This window comes from Zootoca vivipara, chromosome 4 (assembly GCF_965207765.1).
Source record: "Zootoca vivipara chromosome 4, rZooViv2.hap1.1, whole genome shotgun sequence".
Lineage (NCBI taxonomy): Eukaryota > Metazoa > Chordata > Lepidosauria > Squamata > Lacertidae > Zootoca > Zootoca vivipara.
The window spans coordinates 78,347,134-78,366,606 of record NC_142587.1 but is presented as its reverse complement, the minus strand read 5'-3'; the positions used below and the strand labels follow the sequence as shown (position 1 = coordinate 78,366,606).

Genomic DNA, 19,473 nt, shown 5'->3' with positions numbered 1-19,473 from the left:
GTTGCAGAAAGGGAGAATAAAATATTGTTCCCAGTCCTTTGCTGCCCCAATATTTGAAACAGTCAATACAAACCAAAATTCAAGTATTTGTTTGGCTTGTTTCTGATAAAAAAGAAATCCATGTTTCTTAAACCAATTATTTGTCAGCCTAGGAACAGGGAAACTTGGGTTTAAAACTCCACTCAGTCATGAAGCTAACTGGGTGACTCCACTCAGCCTAGCCTACCTCACAGGGGACAGAACCTTACATACACCCTCGAGCTCCTTGGAAGTAGGATGGGATGGAACTGGGATAACACAGCTGGTTTTAAATTCTCCTTGACTTATCAGCATTTTCCATACCATAACACCATCAACATATTTATATGTACTAGAATGCATGTTTAGTTAACACCGGTCCTGAGAGATCTACACTGGCTCCCAGTACGTTTCCAAGCACAATTCAAAGTGTTGGTGTTGTTGTTTAGTCGTTTAGTCGTGTCCGACTCTTCGTGACCCCATGGATCATAGCACGCCAGGCACTCCTGTCTTGCACTGCCTCCCGCAGTTTGGTCAAACTCATGTTCGTAGCTTCGAGAACACTTTCCAACCATCTTGTCCTCTGTCGTCCCCTTCTCCTAGTGCCCTCAATCTTTCCCAACATCAGGGTCTTTTCCAAGGATTCTTCTCTTCTCATGAGGTGTTGGTACTGACCTTTAAAGCCCTAAACGGCCTCGGTCCTGTATACCTGAAGGTGTGTCTCCACCCCCATCGTTCAGGCCGGACACTGAGATCCAGCGCCGAGGGCCTTCTGGCGGTTCCCTCATTGCGAGAAGTGAGGTTACAGGGAACCAGACAGAGGGCCTTCTTGGTAGTGGCACCCGCCTTGTGGAATGCCCTCCCAGCAGATGTCAAGGCAATAAGCAACTATTTTACTTTTAAACGACAACTGAAGGCGGCCCTGTTTAGGGAAGTTTTTAATGTTTGATGCTGTATTGTTTTTAATATTCGGTTGGAAGTCGCCCAGAGTGGCTGGGGAAACCCAGCCAGATGTGCGGGGTATAAATAAGAAATTATTATTATTATTATTATTATTATTATTATTATTATTATTATTATTATTATTATGGCTGCAACACCATAGAAATGTGTATAAAAATACTGGCTAAAATTCAGAGAAAGCATGAAATGCTCAAGTAAAATCTAGCAGATTTGTATATACCATCACAGATTTCAGTACAACTTCAGCACACTTCCTCTGAAGTTCCCTGCTCCAGTAGAAATTCTTCATGCTCACTTGATATAGAATCATAAAATCACCAAGTTGGAAAGGAACCCAGAGGGTCATCTATTCCAACCCCCTATAATGCAGGGATCTTTTTGTTCAACATTTGGGCTTGAACCCACAGCCCTGCGACTAAGGGTCTCATGTTCTACTGTCTGAGCTAGATGCAAAGACAGACAATGAGAAACTTCATCTGAAGGAATGTGAGCGGTGTAAATAAATCTTTATGATTTGCCAGACCCCTTTTAAGGATAAGAAAAACCCTCTGACAAGTCTTTATTCTTCAGTGCTGAATAACCCTGGCCAACCAACTTTGTGCTTACTATTTTGGGATATTTGCAGTCACACATTTGAAATTAACTAATAAGGCAAATTGACACACAAGTCAAACTGGTTAGTGGGAGATTTGACCCGTTAGGAAAGCTAATCTCAGCAAGCCAGAACAATTGTTTCTAGTGTACATGCATGCAGACTTCCAACTATGCACACTCACACCCAAGTTCAATTTATATTCCATCTGAAATTTTATCATGAATACGAATATACTGCAGTGAAACTCAGTATTCAAAAAGCTGACAATGAGTGTAGTTCACAATACAGTAAAAACCAGGTAGAGGTGCATGCCACAAGGGGGCACAATTGAACTGCTTTTCTACTCCAAGTGAGTCCATTCCAGTCTTTTATAACTAATCATTTGGAACCTCATGGCTATGCTAGACACAGCAAGAAAGCTTCCCCTTATTCCAGTTCTCAATCTGCCCAGCCACAGTGCTACGATTTAGGTCACTGTTATGCAATTCGCATAATATTTAGAATACAGATTCTAAGGACTGTATGCAGTACAGGAGGCATATGAAGACTGAAATCAAATCACTTCTCCAATTAAGAGAGGATTGCTATTAACTACTGGTAATTAGTATCATCATTTCCAAGATGATATTTACTGCAGTAATACCTGAAGAGAAATTAAAAATGTGATATACCGCAGACCACTGAATGACCCCTTTAAATACATCGAACCTTTGAATTTTTAAGAGTTACAGCCTACTACTCAATTTCTTCTTCTTCTTCTTCTTCTTCTTCTTCTTCTTCTTCTTCTTCTTCTTCTTCTTCTTCTTCTTCTTCTTCTTCTTCTTCTTCTTCTTCTATCACTCGTAGCCAAGTAAGATTGTCTTCCATAAACATGGTTGTGACAGTGAGTCTGTAAGTGACTGTGGAGGCCAATTCTGGATCCACACGTCCTTCCACAGTGGGGACATTCGTTTCCGGGCAGGAGTTGATCACGGTGTGGATTTGCCAAGCATGCCTTCCTCTTAGCATGTTTCTCCCTTGTGTCCTGAGTTCGAGTGTCTTCAAAGCCCATGACACCTTTGGTAAAGGCTGTTCTCCAACTGGAGCGCTTGCAGGCCAGTGTTTCCCAGTTGTCAGTGTTTATACTACATTTTTAAAGATTTGCCTTGAGACAGTCTTTAAACCTCTTTTGTTACCACCAGTATTACGCTTTCCATTTTTAAGTTCGGAATAGAGTAGTTGCTTTGGAAGACGATCATCAGGCATCCGCACAACATGACCAGTCCAACGAAGTTGATGTTGAAGAATCATTGCTTCAACACTGGTGATCTTTGCTTCTTCCAGTACACCGATATTAGTTTGCCTGTCTTCCCAAGTGATGTGTAAAAGTGATGTGTTTCGGAGACACCGTTGATGGAATCTTTCAAGGAGTAGGAGATGGTGTTTATAAGTGGTCCATGTTCCACAGGCATATAGTAAGGTTGGCAGTACAATAGCTTTGTAAACAAGCATTTTGGTTTCCCTGCAAATGTCCCGGTCCTCAAACACTCTGCACAATCGGGAGAAAGCCGCACTTGCAGAGCTCAGCCAATGCTGGATTTCGGCATCGATGTTGGCCCTTGTGGAAAGATAACTGCCTAGGCAGGAGAAGTGATCGACATTTTCCAACATTACACCATTGAGTTGGATTTGTGGCACTGCAGAGGGGTTATTTTGTACTTGCTGGTGCAGCACTTTGGATGTTGAGTGATAGGCCGAGCTTTTTGTAAGCTTCTGCAAAGATATTTAGGATGGTTTGGAGGTCATCCTCTGAGCGTGCGCATACTGAAGCTCTATGACGGAAGTTATGGTAACCTTACTCTTTGCTTTCAGACTGTTCAGATTGAAGACTTTCCATCTGTTCAATATATGATTTCTACTCCGGTGGGGAGTTTCCCTGCGACAAAGTGTAGGATCATGGCAATGAAAATAATGAATAGAGTTGGGGCAATAACAAAACCCTGCTTAACACCTGATCCCACTGTGAACGGTTCACTTTGAGAGCCATTGTTATCTGCGATTGTTGCTGTCATATTATCATGGAGGAGCCGAATGATGTTTACAAATTTATCTGGGCAGCCAATTTTCAGAAGGACAGTCCACAGGGCATTACGATTTACAGTGTCAAAAGCCTTAGTCAGGTCAATAAATGCCATATACAGGGGGTGGTTTTGCTCTCTGCATTTTTATTGAAGCTGTTGAGCGGTGAAAATCATGTCCACTGTCCCCCTAGAAGGCCGAAAACCATTTTGGGATTCAGGAAGGGTCACCTCGGATATTGTTACAAGACAGTTTGCTAAGATCCTTGCAAGAATTTTGCCGGCCACAGCTAATAGAGAGATGCCTCGATAGTTTCCACAATCAGTGCTGTCACCTTTTTAAAAGAGATTGATAATTTTGGCATCCCGAAAGTCTGCTGGGATTTCTTCTCTTTCCCAGATTTTTTCGATGAGCTTGTGAAGTTGTTGTGTAAGTTCAATTCTGCCCACTTTGAAGATTTCGGCAGGTATCCCATCAGGTCCACTGGCTTTGTTGTTTTTCATTTGGTTAAGAGCTGTACACAACTCTCAGATTTGGAGATACTGCAAGCTCATCTCTAACTTGTTTTTGCGGAATTTGTGAGAGGACCTCAGCAGCTACGGGGGAGTTGCAGTTAAGGAGATGTTGGTAATGTTCTTTCCAGCGCAATGCAATAGCTTCTTTATCTTTTCGAAGTGTGATACCGTCTGCTGAGCGTAGGGGGCATATGCCACGATTTATTGGCCCATAGATGGTCTTTGTGGCTTTAAAGAAACTCTGTGCATAATGAGTGTCGGCTAAGTGCTGGATCTCTTGAGCTTTTTTTTATCCACCAGGTTTTTCAGTTCTCTGGTTCTTCTTTGAACCTCAGCCTTAGCGTTGGCATAGTTTTTTTTTTCTTAGTGGCACAGTTTCTATCTCTTTGCCAGATCTGAAAGACCTTCCTTTTCTTGTCAATCATGCGTTCAATCTCACTGTCATTCTTATCAAACCAGTCCTGGTGTTTCTTGGTTTGGTATCCAATGGTTTGTTCACAGGCTGCAATAATGGATGTTTTTGGCTTTGTCCAGTGTTCCTTGATGTTATCAGGGAATTCTGAAAGCAGGTGGACCTTAAGAATCGTTTGGAAGCAATCCCGCTTAATGGGATCTTGAAGGGCTTGAGTGTTCATTTTGCACCTTGGTTTCCTTCCTTGGTTTCCTTCCTGCGTTGAGGTATAATCTTGATAGCCATCAAAGAGCACATTAGTCAGTGATCTGTCCAGCAGTCGTTAGCACTCGTAACATAGTCCAAGAGGTGCCAGTGGTTTGACGGAGGATGCCTCCATGAAGTTTTAAATTTATTTTTCTGTTGAAAGTGTGTCTTGGTAATAACAAGGTTGTGCGCTGCACATATCATCAAAAGTAAGATTCTGTTCTGGTTGCTGTTGCCAACTCCTTCTTTCCCAATAGTCCCAGGCCACATATCAAAATCTCGCCCAACTCTTGCATTATAATCACCCAGGAGGATAATTTTATCTTCCCTAGACGTCTCTGATAGGACAGTATCCAGCTGAGAGTAAAAATTTTCTTTAATGTCTTCATCGGCATCCAGTGTTGGTGCATAAGCGCTTATAAAAGTAGCCTATTGGTTTTTGGTGAGCTTTATTCGAAAGGTTGAGAGTTGCTCATTAATGCGGGACTTCTGACAGGAGCTTCACAAGGTCATTTTTGATAGCGAAGCCTACCCCATGTATTTGATGTTCTTGTTCAGATAGACCTTTCCAGAAGAATGTGTAGCCTCCTTTTTCTTCCTTCAGTTGTCCCTCGCCTGCTCTTCGAGTCTCTTGAAGCGCTGCAATATCCATGTTAAAACGTCGCAGCTCTCTTGCAATAATGGCAGTTTTGCGTTCAGGACTCTCACTGTCTGTGTTATCTGACAAAGTCCGTATATTCCATGTTCCAAAGTTCATTTGTCTTTTACGACCACTAGGTGGTGACCCCACTGGGCGCTGTAATCCAGTCAGGTGAAAAGGGAGGCAGACTATGTTTAGGGCACCTTTTCTAGCCCCATCCCCCTTTTCGGGGTGAGCAGAGTGGATCCTAAAAAGGGCTGCTCAATCATGGATACAGCTGCCGAGCTGCTCAACTGCCTCGTTCCTCGAGTCAGAATGACTGACTCCGTATCCACCGCCCATGTGCTGGTTCATGACTAGGGGCTTCCAGATTTCATGATCCTGTCGTTACCATTTGCTGATCACCATGGGACTTTGGGGATTTGGGTTGGGTTTTTGGAAGACGCCTGTGCATGAATTTGTTTTGTGTGTGTAGATCAGTGCACGCTGACCAACGCACAGTTTTTGCAGTAGGGTTCTGTTCCGATGGCATGAAGTAGTCACGACAAACCGGTAGATATCCTATCTGCTGCAGCCTTCATCCGCCTTCACAGCCGTTGTAACATACCTCTTGTTATCATCCGCCTGTTCTGCCATTAAGGACTTCTTGGATCATTCTTTGTCCTAGCTCCTTCCCTTTGACCTTACCGCCTTGGGTGACCCTGCTGGGAGTGCAAGATTCCCGACGGGCTTCGCTCACAAGGGTCATAGGAACATGCAAGCTCACTCACCACAACAAGGTGATAATCCAGCGAGTGGGACTCAATTGCATGTGTAATGGAACACATAATTGCAACTTTAATTAAAAAAACATTGGTGGGATTGTGCTCAAAGCTGAGAACTTATTAAGTGTCACTGATTTTAATAAGAGCTTTTGCTGAATTCCCAAGGTAAAAACCAACAACACCCAAAGTGCTCTAACTGGGAATCATGCCGTCTGTTTACTAAGAACAAACTTTTATTTTTGTATTGTATTTATATACAGTATTGCCTTTCTGCCAAGAAACCCAATGCCATTTTAAAACAATGAGCCTAATATATAGTATGAAATGTAGAATGTTAAGGGTCCTCCTCTTGGGCCATCTGATGGTCTTTTTAGAAGCTGATGTCACAAGTTCCTAAGACTGGACCTCTTTGCTTCTGCCTTACCTGGGGCACATTGTTCCTTCTTAAGGTGGGGAAAGGATGCCCCATGTGTTCCCTCAGGTATATATGTTCCTGTCATAGGCTTCCTTCCTTCACTAACTATGCTAGGAAGTCCATTTCTTGCATTTTATAAATCAGACAAAGATCACCCACAGAACCACCGGCTTCAACTGAATTTATTTCATTACCTCCTAATGTCACGTTGCCATGAAGAAACCGTCCTTGATAAATAAGTCGCAGAATATTTGGACTGCTTACTTGCTCTTCTTCCCAGTCTGAAAAAAGTAGCAAAAAGATTTGTCAAGTGCATTCACTGTCTTGTTTATTTTTTAACTCTCCATTTATACCCTGCCTTATTAGACCCTCCTAGCAACACACTGCATAAATTACAGGTATGAGAGCTTTTATTCCTTGCTATAAAGCAGGCAAGGTTTCCCTTCAATTTTAAAAAGGGGCAGTGGGACCAGTTGGAGAAGGAATAGATAAGGCAGGCACTTCAGCCAATATCAGCTAACAATTACATTTACATACTTAATTACTGTAATAGTAACAAACCATTATTACAAAAAAAATCCAGAACCACAGCAAGGCAATACCTTTATTAGGTCAATCAATCTGTCACAAAACAGTAAGCTCTCAAGTTCTCCAGTATGCTTCATCATGTTGGATATTAAACAAAGCTTGGGTGGGAGAGGGGAAAAACTGGTTGATGGAGCCTGTATTTAGTCACCAGGTCATATGTCACTTTAAACCATAGGTAAAAGCAAGCAATTGTTTTAAGTTAAGTGCTTTGCTCTTTCCTTCGGGACGCCAGGGAAGAAACAAACCACAAGTGCTGCTTCCCACATTCTTCTTCTTTCTTCTTCTTCTTTGGTGATCCCTCATAGCCAAGTAATATTGTCCTCCATGAACACGGTCTTAACAGTGAGTCCATAAGTGACTGTGAAGGCCAATTATGGATCCACATGTCCTTCCACAGTGGGGACATAGGTTTCCGGGTGGGAGTTGGTCATGGTGAGGGTTGCCAAATGTGCCTTCCTCTTAGCACGTTTCTCCCTTTCGTCCTGAGTTCGAGCGTCTTCAAAGTCCATGACACCTTTGGTAAAGGCTGTTCTCCAATTGGAGCACTCAAAGGCCAGTGTTTCCCAATTGTCAGTGTTTATACTACTTTTTTTAGATCTGCCTTGAAAGTCTTTAAACCTCTTTTGTTTACCACCAGCATTATGCTTTCCATTTTTAAGTTCGGAATAGAGTAGTTGCTTTGGAAGACAAGGCGGCATCCAAACAACATGACCAATCCAACGAAGTTGATGTTGAAGAATCATTGTTTTGACACTGGTGATCTTTGCTTTTTTCAGTACACTGGCATTAGTTTGCCTGTCGTCCCAAGTGACGTGTAAACATTTTTGGGGACACCTTTTGAGAGTGGTGCCCTCCAGAAGATTTGGACTACTACAACTCTCATCACTCCCAACTATTGGGTCATGCTGTGGGAGCTGATGAGAGTTGTAAGTTCCAATCATCTGGAGGGCACCAGGTTGTCAAAGGCTGCTCTAGTAGGTACCATGCAGATTTCAGGCTGCACCCAGGACCTCTGGCATAAAGAAATGTACCATAGTTGAGTCCTGAGTTTTTGAAAATATAAAACCTAGTTGCTACCCAAAGCTTATTGAGAACAATTAATCAATAGCTCAATAACGTAACCCAGTCCTACTTGTTTTATTAGACAGTGTGAGATGTATTACACAAATATTCAGCTGTATGATCCATATATAAACTCCCAAAATAACACTGAATTTACAAAAATGGAAACCACGTCAAGTATGTTGAAACCACATATCTAAACATCTGTAGATACATCACATTCACTTTGTTTCTGTCTAAGGTGTTAGCTAAGGGACATGGGTGGTGCTGTGGTCTAAACCACAGAGCCCAGGCCTTGCTGATCAGAAGGTCGGCGGTTCGACTCCCCGCAACAGGGTGAGCTCCCGTTGTTTGGTCCCTGCTCCTGCCAACCTAGCAGTTCAAAAGCACATCAAGTGCAAGTAGATAAATAGGTACCGCTCCAGTGGGAAGGTAAATGGGGTTTCCGTGTGCTGCTCTGGTTTGCCAGAAGCGGCTTAGTCATGCTGGCCACATGACCCAGAAGCTGTCTGCGGACAAACGCCGGCTCCCTCGGCCTACTGAGCGAGATGAGCGCCCAACCCCAGAGTCTTCCGTGACTGGACCTAACGGTCAGGGGTACCTTTACCTTTACCTTTTTAAGGTGTTAGCTACCCACCCAGTTTGGTGTCGTTCTACACATTTGGTTAACATCTCCTCTGTACTTTTATTTACAAAGGTGTTAGAAACCAGCATGCTTAGTAAAAAATCGTGCAGCACCCCACTTGTCACTTTGCTCCAGGTTGACAAGGAAGTGTTGAGGAGCACTCTCTAGGTGGCTATGACCCAACCAGCAGCTACATTTCTTTCAAACAGCAGCACTATCTATCTCACCAACAAGAATATCATGGGGGACTTTATCAAAAGGCTTGCTGAAATCCAGAGATACTACATCCACAGCATGTCCATGATTAACCAAGCCAGTTAGTTTGGCAGGACATTTTGTAAGGACTTTTTGCAATCACAGCTTCCAGCCACCACCAACACCACCCCGCCCCATTGCATGCTGACTGACAGCTTAATAATCTGTTCTAGAACCTTTCCAGGTACTGATGTCAAGTTGACCAATAACCTGTTGCCTAGGCATTCTTTTTGAAGACACAGACATTTGCCTGCCTCCAGTCTTGTAGTATTTCACCTGTTCTCAAAAAATTGAGGATGGGGTCCAGTTGTTCCTCCTGCCCCTTTCCTTCCTGCACTTGCTTAGTCATTCTTGTTCCTCCATCCCAGGTCTTCCCACCTTCTCTTTCTCTTCCTCATTTTTAGTTGCTTCTTTATCCTCCAGTTCCTCGTATCATTTTATCATTTTTTGTATCTCCATTCAAATTGGGGTAACCCTTTCTGACCGGCTCCCTAGATCTTTTGTTTTCTTGTCAGTGATAACCTCTCATCAAGTTTCTTGCCTTGCTGCTCCAGACAAAAACACCTTGATAAGTTCTGCATTTCTATCTGTACGCTAGACATTTGTACCCTGACCTGATGCTTCTATTCAAAAATCTTGCCCAAGCATAGATAAACATTTTAAATTAAATAATGAAAAAATAAAAATAAATAAACCCAGTGACACCAGTTCTATCTCCCTTTTATCAAAGTCATGTGAGGCAGACTTGCTGAACAAGAAAGGGCTCAAGGTCAGCCATGGAAAGAATGACATCTAATAAACGGAAGCTCAGTCCAGATAAGACAAAGGAGCTTTTGGTAGGCTATTCTTCTGACAAAGGTGGCAGCAGTTCAGCCTGTTCTGAAAAGGGCTGCACTCTCCTTAAAGGATCAAATTTGCAGTTTGCAAGTAACATTTTCACTCCAAGCAGAGATTTCAAAATACACAATTGCCAAACATTTAGTTCCATTATAAAATTGAAGCTTTTAAAAAGGATATTGGGAGGGGTTGTGGGGAAGTAATCTAGACTGCTTCATATTAGAAAATGTATAAGCTAGGGGGGTTCTCATACTGGTCCATGGCATGCCTGTGAACTCTTCCATAGAATTCAAATTGTAATATAGTAAAGTACACTGTAAAAAATTATAAGAAGCAACAAAAATGCAATTAAAATCATATAGAATCTAGCATAGCTCATTACAATTGCTACAACAGGCAGGAAAAAAATTAAATGGCCCACCAAGACCCTCAGAAATATTCAAATGATCCAGGGTGTGTGTGTTAGAAACCACTGGTCTAAGTAATGTACAAATATACATATAAAAGTTAGCATAAAAGTCTGTAAGCACATCACATAAAAGAGTGTGGCACTTTTGGTTTCACCCTTTGAGCTATTACCAGCCCAGTAATATTCAGTGATATTCTGCATTAGAAAAAAAATATATTCTTTACCACCACCATCCCATGTAGAGTCCCACCCAGGCCCATGCAGAGAGGGGAAGCTGGGTTCACTTGCACCAGGCCTCAGAGGACTAAGCCGGCAGGGGGCTCTGTCAGGGGCCTGCTGGACTTACACTGTTTGAGTTTATAACTTTATTCTAACAAGACTCCCTCCCGCCCCGGGCCTCAGACAAGCTCTGCACAGGGCTGATCCCATCTGAATACAAGGTGTGGGGAGAACTTGTCTGTAATACTTACCCATTGGCCAGTTATCATATACATGCTTTGCAATGTCTGCTGCTGAGTCATTGGGTGAAAACAAGAATTCTTTCGTTTTTCCGCTTACCAAAATGAGGCGCAAATTTATCTGTAAGAGAAAGCAAATAATTAGGAAGGAATGTCAAAATTATGGAACTGAATTGTTATGATTAATGTGGATAAAACTGTCATTATTTTAGGCCAGTTGCCAAATAAAAGAAAAACAAATGTCACACAGAAAACATAAACCCAGTCACTTTTTGGCTGCGGTATGAAAAAAACAGCAAAGACATCAAATAAAAACTACTTGGATTACATATAGACAAGTGATTAAAAAAAGACTATTGTTTTATGGGGGATGGGAGGGAACTTCCATTCCCAACCTGCACATGCTCTTTTTAGAGATAAGAAAAAGCCTTACCTCACCCCTGCTTTACCACCAAACCAGCAAATAGGGTTTAGCAAGCACTCCCTTCTGGTTTTGGCTCCAAGAATATTAATAAATATAATGTAAAGGGAAAATGAACCTGATTTGAGGCAATAGCCAATCAATATTTTAAAAATAATTTATTATTTTGTGTACTCTAACCATCTCACTGTGTTAGTGTCTTCTTTCTTGCAGGCAACAAAGTGTTATTTTTAGAGAGCATTTTGAGATTTGCACCAGTACATTTAAAAAAACACACAATTACAAACATTTTTGCAGAGTTAGCAACATAGGCACAGCATGCCATTAGAAGGCTTCTTACAGCAAGAGCTTTTAAAAAACAAGATATTTGATATTAATCTTCCTGAGACATCATACCTTGCAGTAAACAAGCTCCTTCAAAAGATTTTAAAATTGAGGTTTTATTTTTGGTTATACAATAAATATATGCCTAACATATGATATAAATAAAGTATGTAGTCTTTTATTAGGAGCAGCTGCTTCTCTGCATAGGAATAACATCTGTTTAAACATGTTGAGAATGTAGTATCATGGCCCTAGACATATTTCAAAACTAAAATAAGAGGTCCAGTTTTATTTGCCTTCCCCCATCTTATGTATATATATTTAACATGCTGCCATTCTCAGTCAAACACACATAACCTATCAAGACATTGGAGCAGCTTGAAAAATTATTCTATAGTTAATAACTATGGTTTATCAGTTATTATCAAACTATGGTTAAGAAGAATCTCACTTTCATAACTTTTTATCTTAGATTTATTGTGGCTTGTCTGGAATCCAGCAGTGTTGCTTATATGAATAGTATTTTGAACGAATTCATTGTTTCAGTTTGACTTATAAATATTGTAGTCTCATTTTCCTGAAACATGCTCCTGATTTCTCAGTGACTTTGTGCTTGTTTACTCAGGTCCAATTTCAGACACTAGGTTACAAACTGGGTTTGCAGATCCAAGAATCAATCTACTATTTGACTTTGCTCATGAAACTTTCAAGAACTATCAGATTTCATTAGAGACCAGATTCCCACCTTAAAATTAACTTTGTGATTACAAGTGGTGATTCATAAGTGCAAACAAATCTTGTGCTTGCAGCTTCCATGCATAATGAGCAGATCAACATTGCCACAATGGCCCTTTTGGTTTTCATGGAAGGTACAAGGAAGAGCTGACAGCACTATGCTGGCAGCAAGTGGCTTCAAGTAACTTGCTCTAACTCACACAAAAGTTACTGTATCTTTCTGTGTATTGGATGAGGTTTTTTGACACAAAAATCATGTCAAAAAACTGGGGTTGTCTAATACACAGATAGTGGCATGGGGGGGGGGAGATGCCGCTGTGAGCGGGGAGCGATCTGGGGGTACTGGCTGGCGGCGCACACTTTCCCTGATGCCGCTGGATCGTTTCCCATGCTCAGTGGCATCGGGGGAAGGTGCCCTCTGGCCAACCAGCTGGCTGGCTGGAGCACAACTTCCCTCGGTGCTGCTGCATGAGGGAATGATCTAGAGCAGGGGTGTCAAACTCAAATTCATTGGGGGCCGCATCAGCAGTTTGGTCACCCTCAAAGGGCCGGTAGTATCTGTAGGACTATGTGTCCACTCTTTATTATCATAAATTATTGTCACTGCATTCAATTATTACTGTTTTTTGTAATAATGTAAGTAATAACTAACATAGTCAGAATAATGGCAAGTAGATATTCAAATGTACAATTATTGTACAATTTATTGAAAAATGATTTTTGGTAACTGCACTGGGTGGTGGAGGCTCGCTAGGGTTTCATGCAGGAGCTTTGCAGAGCTACTGGTACCTGGAGATGCTGGGGTCCTTCTGCATGCAGGACAGATGTTCTGCCAGTGAGCCACCACCCTTCACCAAAGGGACTGGCTGAGGTTGACTCACTGGAGCTGTTCTCCTGGTTCCAGGGTTTAAGGGCCAGAAGTATAAAGCAGCATCCTACCGTGTTTTCCCTTTTTTAAGACACCGTCTTATAACTTTTTTTCCTCAAAAAAACACAGGGTGGCTTATTTTCGGTGGGTGTCTTATTATTATTATTACTGTAAGTGGTTCCAGCAGCACGCGCAGAGGTTCATCTGGACCTGAGTCTTTTTTTCTTCTTTTTGGTACCAGGTGAAAACGTTGTATTACCCCAGACTGTTTAGATGTGGTTTTATGACCATGTTACTGCTGATTTTTTTTTAAAAAAAATGTGTTCTCCTTTAAAGTTGGTTTGAATGAGGCTCGGGGTGCTCTGCATGCGCTGCTGGGTGTCGACCCAAGCCCCTGGGAGCCGGCAGGAGGAGGAGGAGGCTTGCCGGGTCGTCACCCAGCAGCGTACACAGAGCGCCCCGAAGCCTCTGGAAGCCGGCAGGAGGAGGAGGAGGCTTGCTGGGTCGTCACCCAGCAGCGCGCGCAGAGCGCCCATAGCCTCCGGCAGCCAGCAGCAGCAACGCTTCCAGGGACTCGGGGCGCTCCACGCGCGCTGCTGGGTGACAACCTGGCAAGCCTCCTCCTCCTCCTGCCGGCTCCCAGAGGCTTGGGTCGGCAACCAGCAGCGTGCGCAGAGCGCCCCGAGTCTCTGGGAGCATTGCTGCTGCTGGCTGCACTTTGAATCCTCCTGCTCCTCCATGTGGCGCTGCTGGGTGCTGTGTCTGTGCTTCAGCAGCAGCAGCCGTTTCCAGGCGCCGAGCCGTGGCAGGAGGAGGAAGAGGATTCAAAGTGCTACAGAGCACTGCTGCGTCGCTGAGGCAAGGGACTCTGCGTCGCTGAGGCAAGGGACCTGGCAAGCTGCCTCCTCCTGCTGCTGTGGCTTGGGGTGCTCCACGCAGCGCTGCTCCAGCCGCCTTTCTACCCCCCCCCCAGGCCCCAGCTGTTTGTCGGCGTGGCGCTTCAGCAGCAAGGTCCCGCTGATGGGTCCCGCTGGCTGGGGCGCTCGGCGGGCCACATGACGAGGTCTGGCGGGCCGGATTTGGCCCCCGGGCCTTGTGTTTGACACCCGTGATCTAGAGAGTGTTTCCTGCCCGCAGCTGCGTGGGGGGAGAGGGCCATCTCCCCTCATTTTCTTAAAATTGAGTCCCTGAAAATAGGGAGGGCCTTATACATGGGAGCGTCTAATAGACGGAAAAGTAATATTATTATTATTATTATTATTATTAATACCCCAGCCACTCTGGGTGGCTTCCAACAGAATATTAAAATACAATAATCTATTAAACATTAAAAGCCTCCCTAAACAGGGCTGCCTTCAGATGTCTTCTAAAAGTCTGGTAGTTGTTTTTCTCTTTGACATCTGATGGGAGGGCGTTCCACAGGGCGGGTGCCACTACCGAGAAGGCCCTTGGTAATGACTTTGTATGTTGTGGTCTAATGGAATGCTATCACAGAAAGAACAAACAATTCTGAAATAGAGCCATTCAGACTGGTTACTACATTTATTATTACTACATTAACATTTGTAAATTAAAAAATAACAATTTATTAATCATGCAATTATTTCAGTATAATGCCAGCAAACATATTTACCATTCCCACAGTAACTGTTTTAAATATAATTTTAAAAAACCACATGTGCGTAAGGACTCTTCGGGATACTAAACCTCCTTGGAACCTTTGTGTGACAGGTTATGCAGCAGAGATAGAGAGTAGAGGGAAGAAGAGAAGAGATTGGATGGCCATATGAAGCTGCCAAACAAAAATCAAACCACTGGTTTGTCTACCCAAATGCATTGGCTACATGGACTTGTAGCAGCTCCCAGAATCTCGGTTGTTTTTCCCATCACCACCTGCAACCTGATCTTGGAGATGCCTTAAGAGCTTTTTTCATGCAGAGCATGTGCCTGCTCTACTACTGAGCTACTCCCAGCCCCAAATACAGTGTTCTGATGCATTTGAAACAGAAAGCAATAGCACACACACCCAATCTAAGGTCTTGCTCACGGAGAGTTTACAACTTACAAACATTTAGGGACACCTATATGAATTGCACTTTTTATACTGGAAATACTCAAAAGCAGGGTCTCCAGCTGTTGTTGGACTACAAATCCATCATTTCTAGCTAGTAGGGCTAGTGGTCAGGCATGATGGGAATTATAGTGCAAAAACATCTGGAGACCCAAGTTTGAGAAACCTTGCTCTAAAGAATACCTAGATGTCATAGTTACAGGGAAAAGAAAGAGATGCTGCATTTTCAGGGCTGAAACACATTTCCCCCTACATGGATAACCTATGGGAGGAAAGCATTTGTGCACTGTTACCTGGAATACATTAAGGTGGCGCTGTAGGTTAAACCACTGAGCCTAGGGCTTGCTGATCAGAAGGTTGGCGGTTCGAATCCCTGCAATGGGGTGAGCTCTTGTTGCTCGGTCCCAGCTCCTGCCCACCTAGCAGTTCGAAAGCACATCAAAGTGCAAGTAGATAAATAGGGACCGCTCCGGTGGGAAGGTAAACAGCATTTCTGTGCGCTGCTCTGGTTCACCAGAAGCAGCTTTGTCATGCAGGCCACATGACCCGGAAGCTGTCTGCGGACAAACGCTGGCTCCCTCGGCCTATAGAGCGAGATGAGCGCCGCAACCCCAGAGTTGGACACGACTGGACCTGATGGTCAGGGGCCCCTTTACCCTTTACCTGGAATACAGTGCTTTTTTGTGTGCCAGAAATGTAGTCAGAAAACTAGTGGTGATACACCAGCCTTGTATGTAAGCTATAGCCTAGTACCCATGAGAGACAAGGGGTGCCAAGCAGATGAGTGAGCCGTTGAATGTGCCCAGCACAGGAATGTAACTGCTATAGCTCTGGCCCTCCTCTGCCAATTCACAATAGGCTGACATGGGGGAAAAGGCAGGCTAGTAATTTTGTGGGAGAGGGGTAGTTGCAACGCTGGTGTAGACAGAGGTATCTAAACATAAGAAAGTCTGGAGTGCTCTCCATGGAAACATGGTGAGAGGTAGACACTTATCACCACATAATATGTGAACTTCAAAAAGAAAAGCAAAACCTTTTACACTTGTTGGGCAAGGATTACCTAGTGGACATTTGCTTGTACTGTGAAATTTGAAACAGCCTGTGCTAGATGTATTTTTATTTGGAAAGATGTACAAAAGAGGGTTGTCAGAGACTTCCATTCTTGAAAGAAAAGATCTGTTTTTATGTTGGTTGTAACCAGAACAATACCCTAGTGATCACACACTTACATCTCAAGGAATGTAAAGTTCATGCAAGATTAACAACGCTGTGGACTGCTTCATGAATTATGGGTCATCATGAATTATTTTCCCCTCCTACTACAACCATTATCTGTTTAGAACACACCCACACCCACATATATGAATTGCAAATTGTGTGTTTTCACCACCAGGGGGACATGAGAAAATGTAAGTTTTAATGTGGTTCACAATCCATTTCTGTATTTCTTCAGAATCACAATGAACTGTGCTATTATTTATTTATTCTTGTGTTTCTGCTTACAATTCTCAAGAGCAAAACAATATTTTCATGACATACCTCTTGGGCTTTAAAAGTATTTCGTCTTTTAGTACTAATGTGGCAAGCTGGGAAACCACAAATACTTAATGAAACTAAGGGGAATACTCTTGAAGGGAAATGACCAACAATAAGACACAACAGGTTCAATTAACATTTATAAGGAGGGGAAGAATCTCATTTAGCCTGTATAGTAAATTCTCTGTCAACACCTTCTAGAAGAAGCAATCCAAAGTCAGTTAGCAGATTCAAGAACTCCCCTATTTACTATGACTCTGTTTTTCCACCTCTTTCTCCCACTCCCTCAGCCCACACAACTTTCTTATTTCTGTTCTGGTTTCAAGCTGAAATGTCCCCTTGGTCAAGAAGGGCTACAATATCTGGTATTTACATATGAAGTGAGTTTATGTTGCCAACAAGGACTAGAAACATGACTAGCTAACTCTGGTGAGAATGCATTGGTAGAGCAGCAGCCAACCATTTTTAGGTCAGGCTGTCCAGCTTCATACGACACTCAATTTATCTTCTGTAAAACCAGTTTTAGCCATTTAAAATCCAAGACACTTTGTAAACCAGTTTTTCATAACTCCTGACATAGGGATATACATAACCTTTTTGCTGGAGAAGAAATGACCAGGAATAATCCTAGCATTAAAATTATGAATACAGTATAGTCAAGATCAGGGGTCCCCCAAACTAAGGCCCAGGGGCCGGATGCGGCCCAATCGCCTTCTAAATCCGGCCCGCGGACAGTCAGCATGTTTTTACATGAGTAGAATGTGTCATTTTATTTAAAATGCATCTCTGGGTTATTTGTGGGGCCTGCCTGGTGTTTTTACATGAGTAGAATGTGTCCTTTTATTTAAAATGCATCTCTGGGTTATTTGTGGGGCACAGGAATTTGTTCATATATTTTTTTCCAAAATATAGTCCGGCCCCCCACAAGGTCCTGCTGAAAAAGTTTGCTGAACCCTGGTCAAGATGATGCTGGAGACAGACAAGGCGATGGGACCAGGAATATTTAAGTAAGTATTTCCTTGTCAAAAATCATATAGAAAACTAGTTCAAATCCAATATATATAGTCATACAGTCAATTTATTTTATTTTAAATGGGGTGGGTTGTGGAAAGGCAAGTTGAAGATCATGCTTTTTCAAAGAAAGCTTCACATTCCAAATCTACTTTTTCAAAGGTCTGGTGTACCCAAAGTCTCATATGCTGTTTGAAACAGCATAGCCTAAACTGGCTAAATAACAAAAGTGATGTGGTAGTTATACAGACTGCATAGAGTGAAAGATGCAAAAACAAATTTTCCACTTGAAGTCAAGGAATATTGGATTCACTTTAGTGGGAAAATAACAAAATAATTTATTAGTTATAATTTAGAATCATAGAATCATAGAGCTGGAAGAGACCACAAGGGCCATCCAGTCCAACCCCCCTGCCAAGCAGGAAACACCATCAAAGCATTCTTGACATATGCTTGTCAAGCCTCTGCTTAAAGACCTCCAAAGAAGGAGACTCCACCACACTCCTTGGTAGCAAATTCCACTGCCAAACAGCTCTCACTGTCAGGAAGTTCTTCCTAATGTTTAGGTGGAATCTTCTTTCTTGAAGTTTGAATCCATTGTTCCGTGTCCGCTTCTCTGGAGCAGCAGAAAACAATCTTTCTCCCTCCTCCATATGACATCCTTTCATATATTTGAACATGGCTATCATATCCCCATTAAGCCACTGAACAAAAACAGAGGTAGGATTAGGATTGAGAGTAAAATATCTTTTGTATGAAAAATAATTTTCCATGCCCAACTGAAATGTCTGTAGCGGTGGTTTACTCTAGCAGAAGTAAGCAACCCAGACATGAATGAAACACTACCAAGAAGGCTCTCTTTTTCTTAATTAGTTTGTTGCATTATAGTTCATAGTAAACATTCAGCCACATGTAGCATAGAGAATCAAGGGTAATAATGCTGCCCATTTCCCTGGAGCAAAGTTCTGCGTTAATGAACTCTGACGTAGCTTTGCACAGCTGTTCATAGAGCATTATGTCCATCGTTCTCTCAGAACAAAAGGTTGGTAAAAAAGTTGACTTACATGAGTACTGTACCCACATTGGTTTTGCCATATACATGAGTTTTACTAACCAGCATTTAACCAGCATTTCTAATGATGTAATCAAAAGCTTGGGTCAAGCATAAAGGGACCCCTGACCATTAGGTCCAGTCGTGACCGACACTGGGGTTGCGGTGCTCATCTCGCGTTATTGGCCGAGGGAGCCGGCATACAGCTTCCAGGTCATGTGGCCAGCATGACAAAGCCGCTTCTGGAGAACCAGAGCAGCACATGGAAATGTCGTTTACCTTCCCGCTGTAAAAGGTAAAGGTAAAGGGACCCCTGACCATTAGGTCCAGTCGTGACCGACTCTGGGGTTGCGCGCTCATCTCGCATTATTGGCCGAGGGAGCCGGCGTATAGCTTCCAGGTCATGTGGCCAGCATGACATAGCCGTTTCTGGTGAACCAGAGCAGCACATGGAAACGCCGTTTACCTTCCCGCTGTAGCGGTTCCTATTTATCTACTTGCATTTTGACGTGTTTTCGAACTGCTAGGTTGGCAGGACCTTCCCGCTGTAGCAGTACCTATTTATCTACTTGCACTTTGACGTGCTTTCGAACTGC

At 42.9% G+C, this 19,473-nt stretch overlaps 1 protein-coding gene across 2 annotated transcripts in view; it reads right to left on the bottom strand.

The window, feature by feature from the left end:
* The window catches only part of UBL3 (ubiquitin like 3), a 52,735-nt gene that overhangs the window by 3,131 nt on the left and 30,131 nt on the right, over window positions 1-19,473 (bottom strand). For both annotated transcript variants that reach the window (XM_035114933.3, XM_088668234.1), the window contains 2 exons: window positions 10,873-10,981; window positions 6,821-6,907 (listed from right to left, as the gene is read on the bottom strand). In XM_035114933.3, the coding sequence (XP_034970824.1) occupies window positions 6,821-6,907; window positions 10,873-10,981 (196 nt within the window). The remainder of the gene's footprint in view (window positions 1-6,820; window positions 6,908-10,872; window positions 10,982-19,473) is intronic.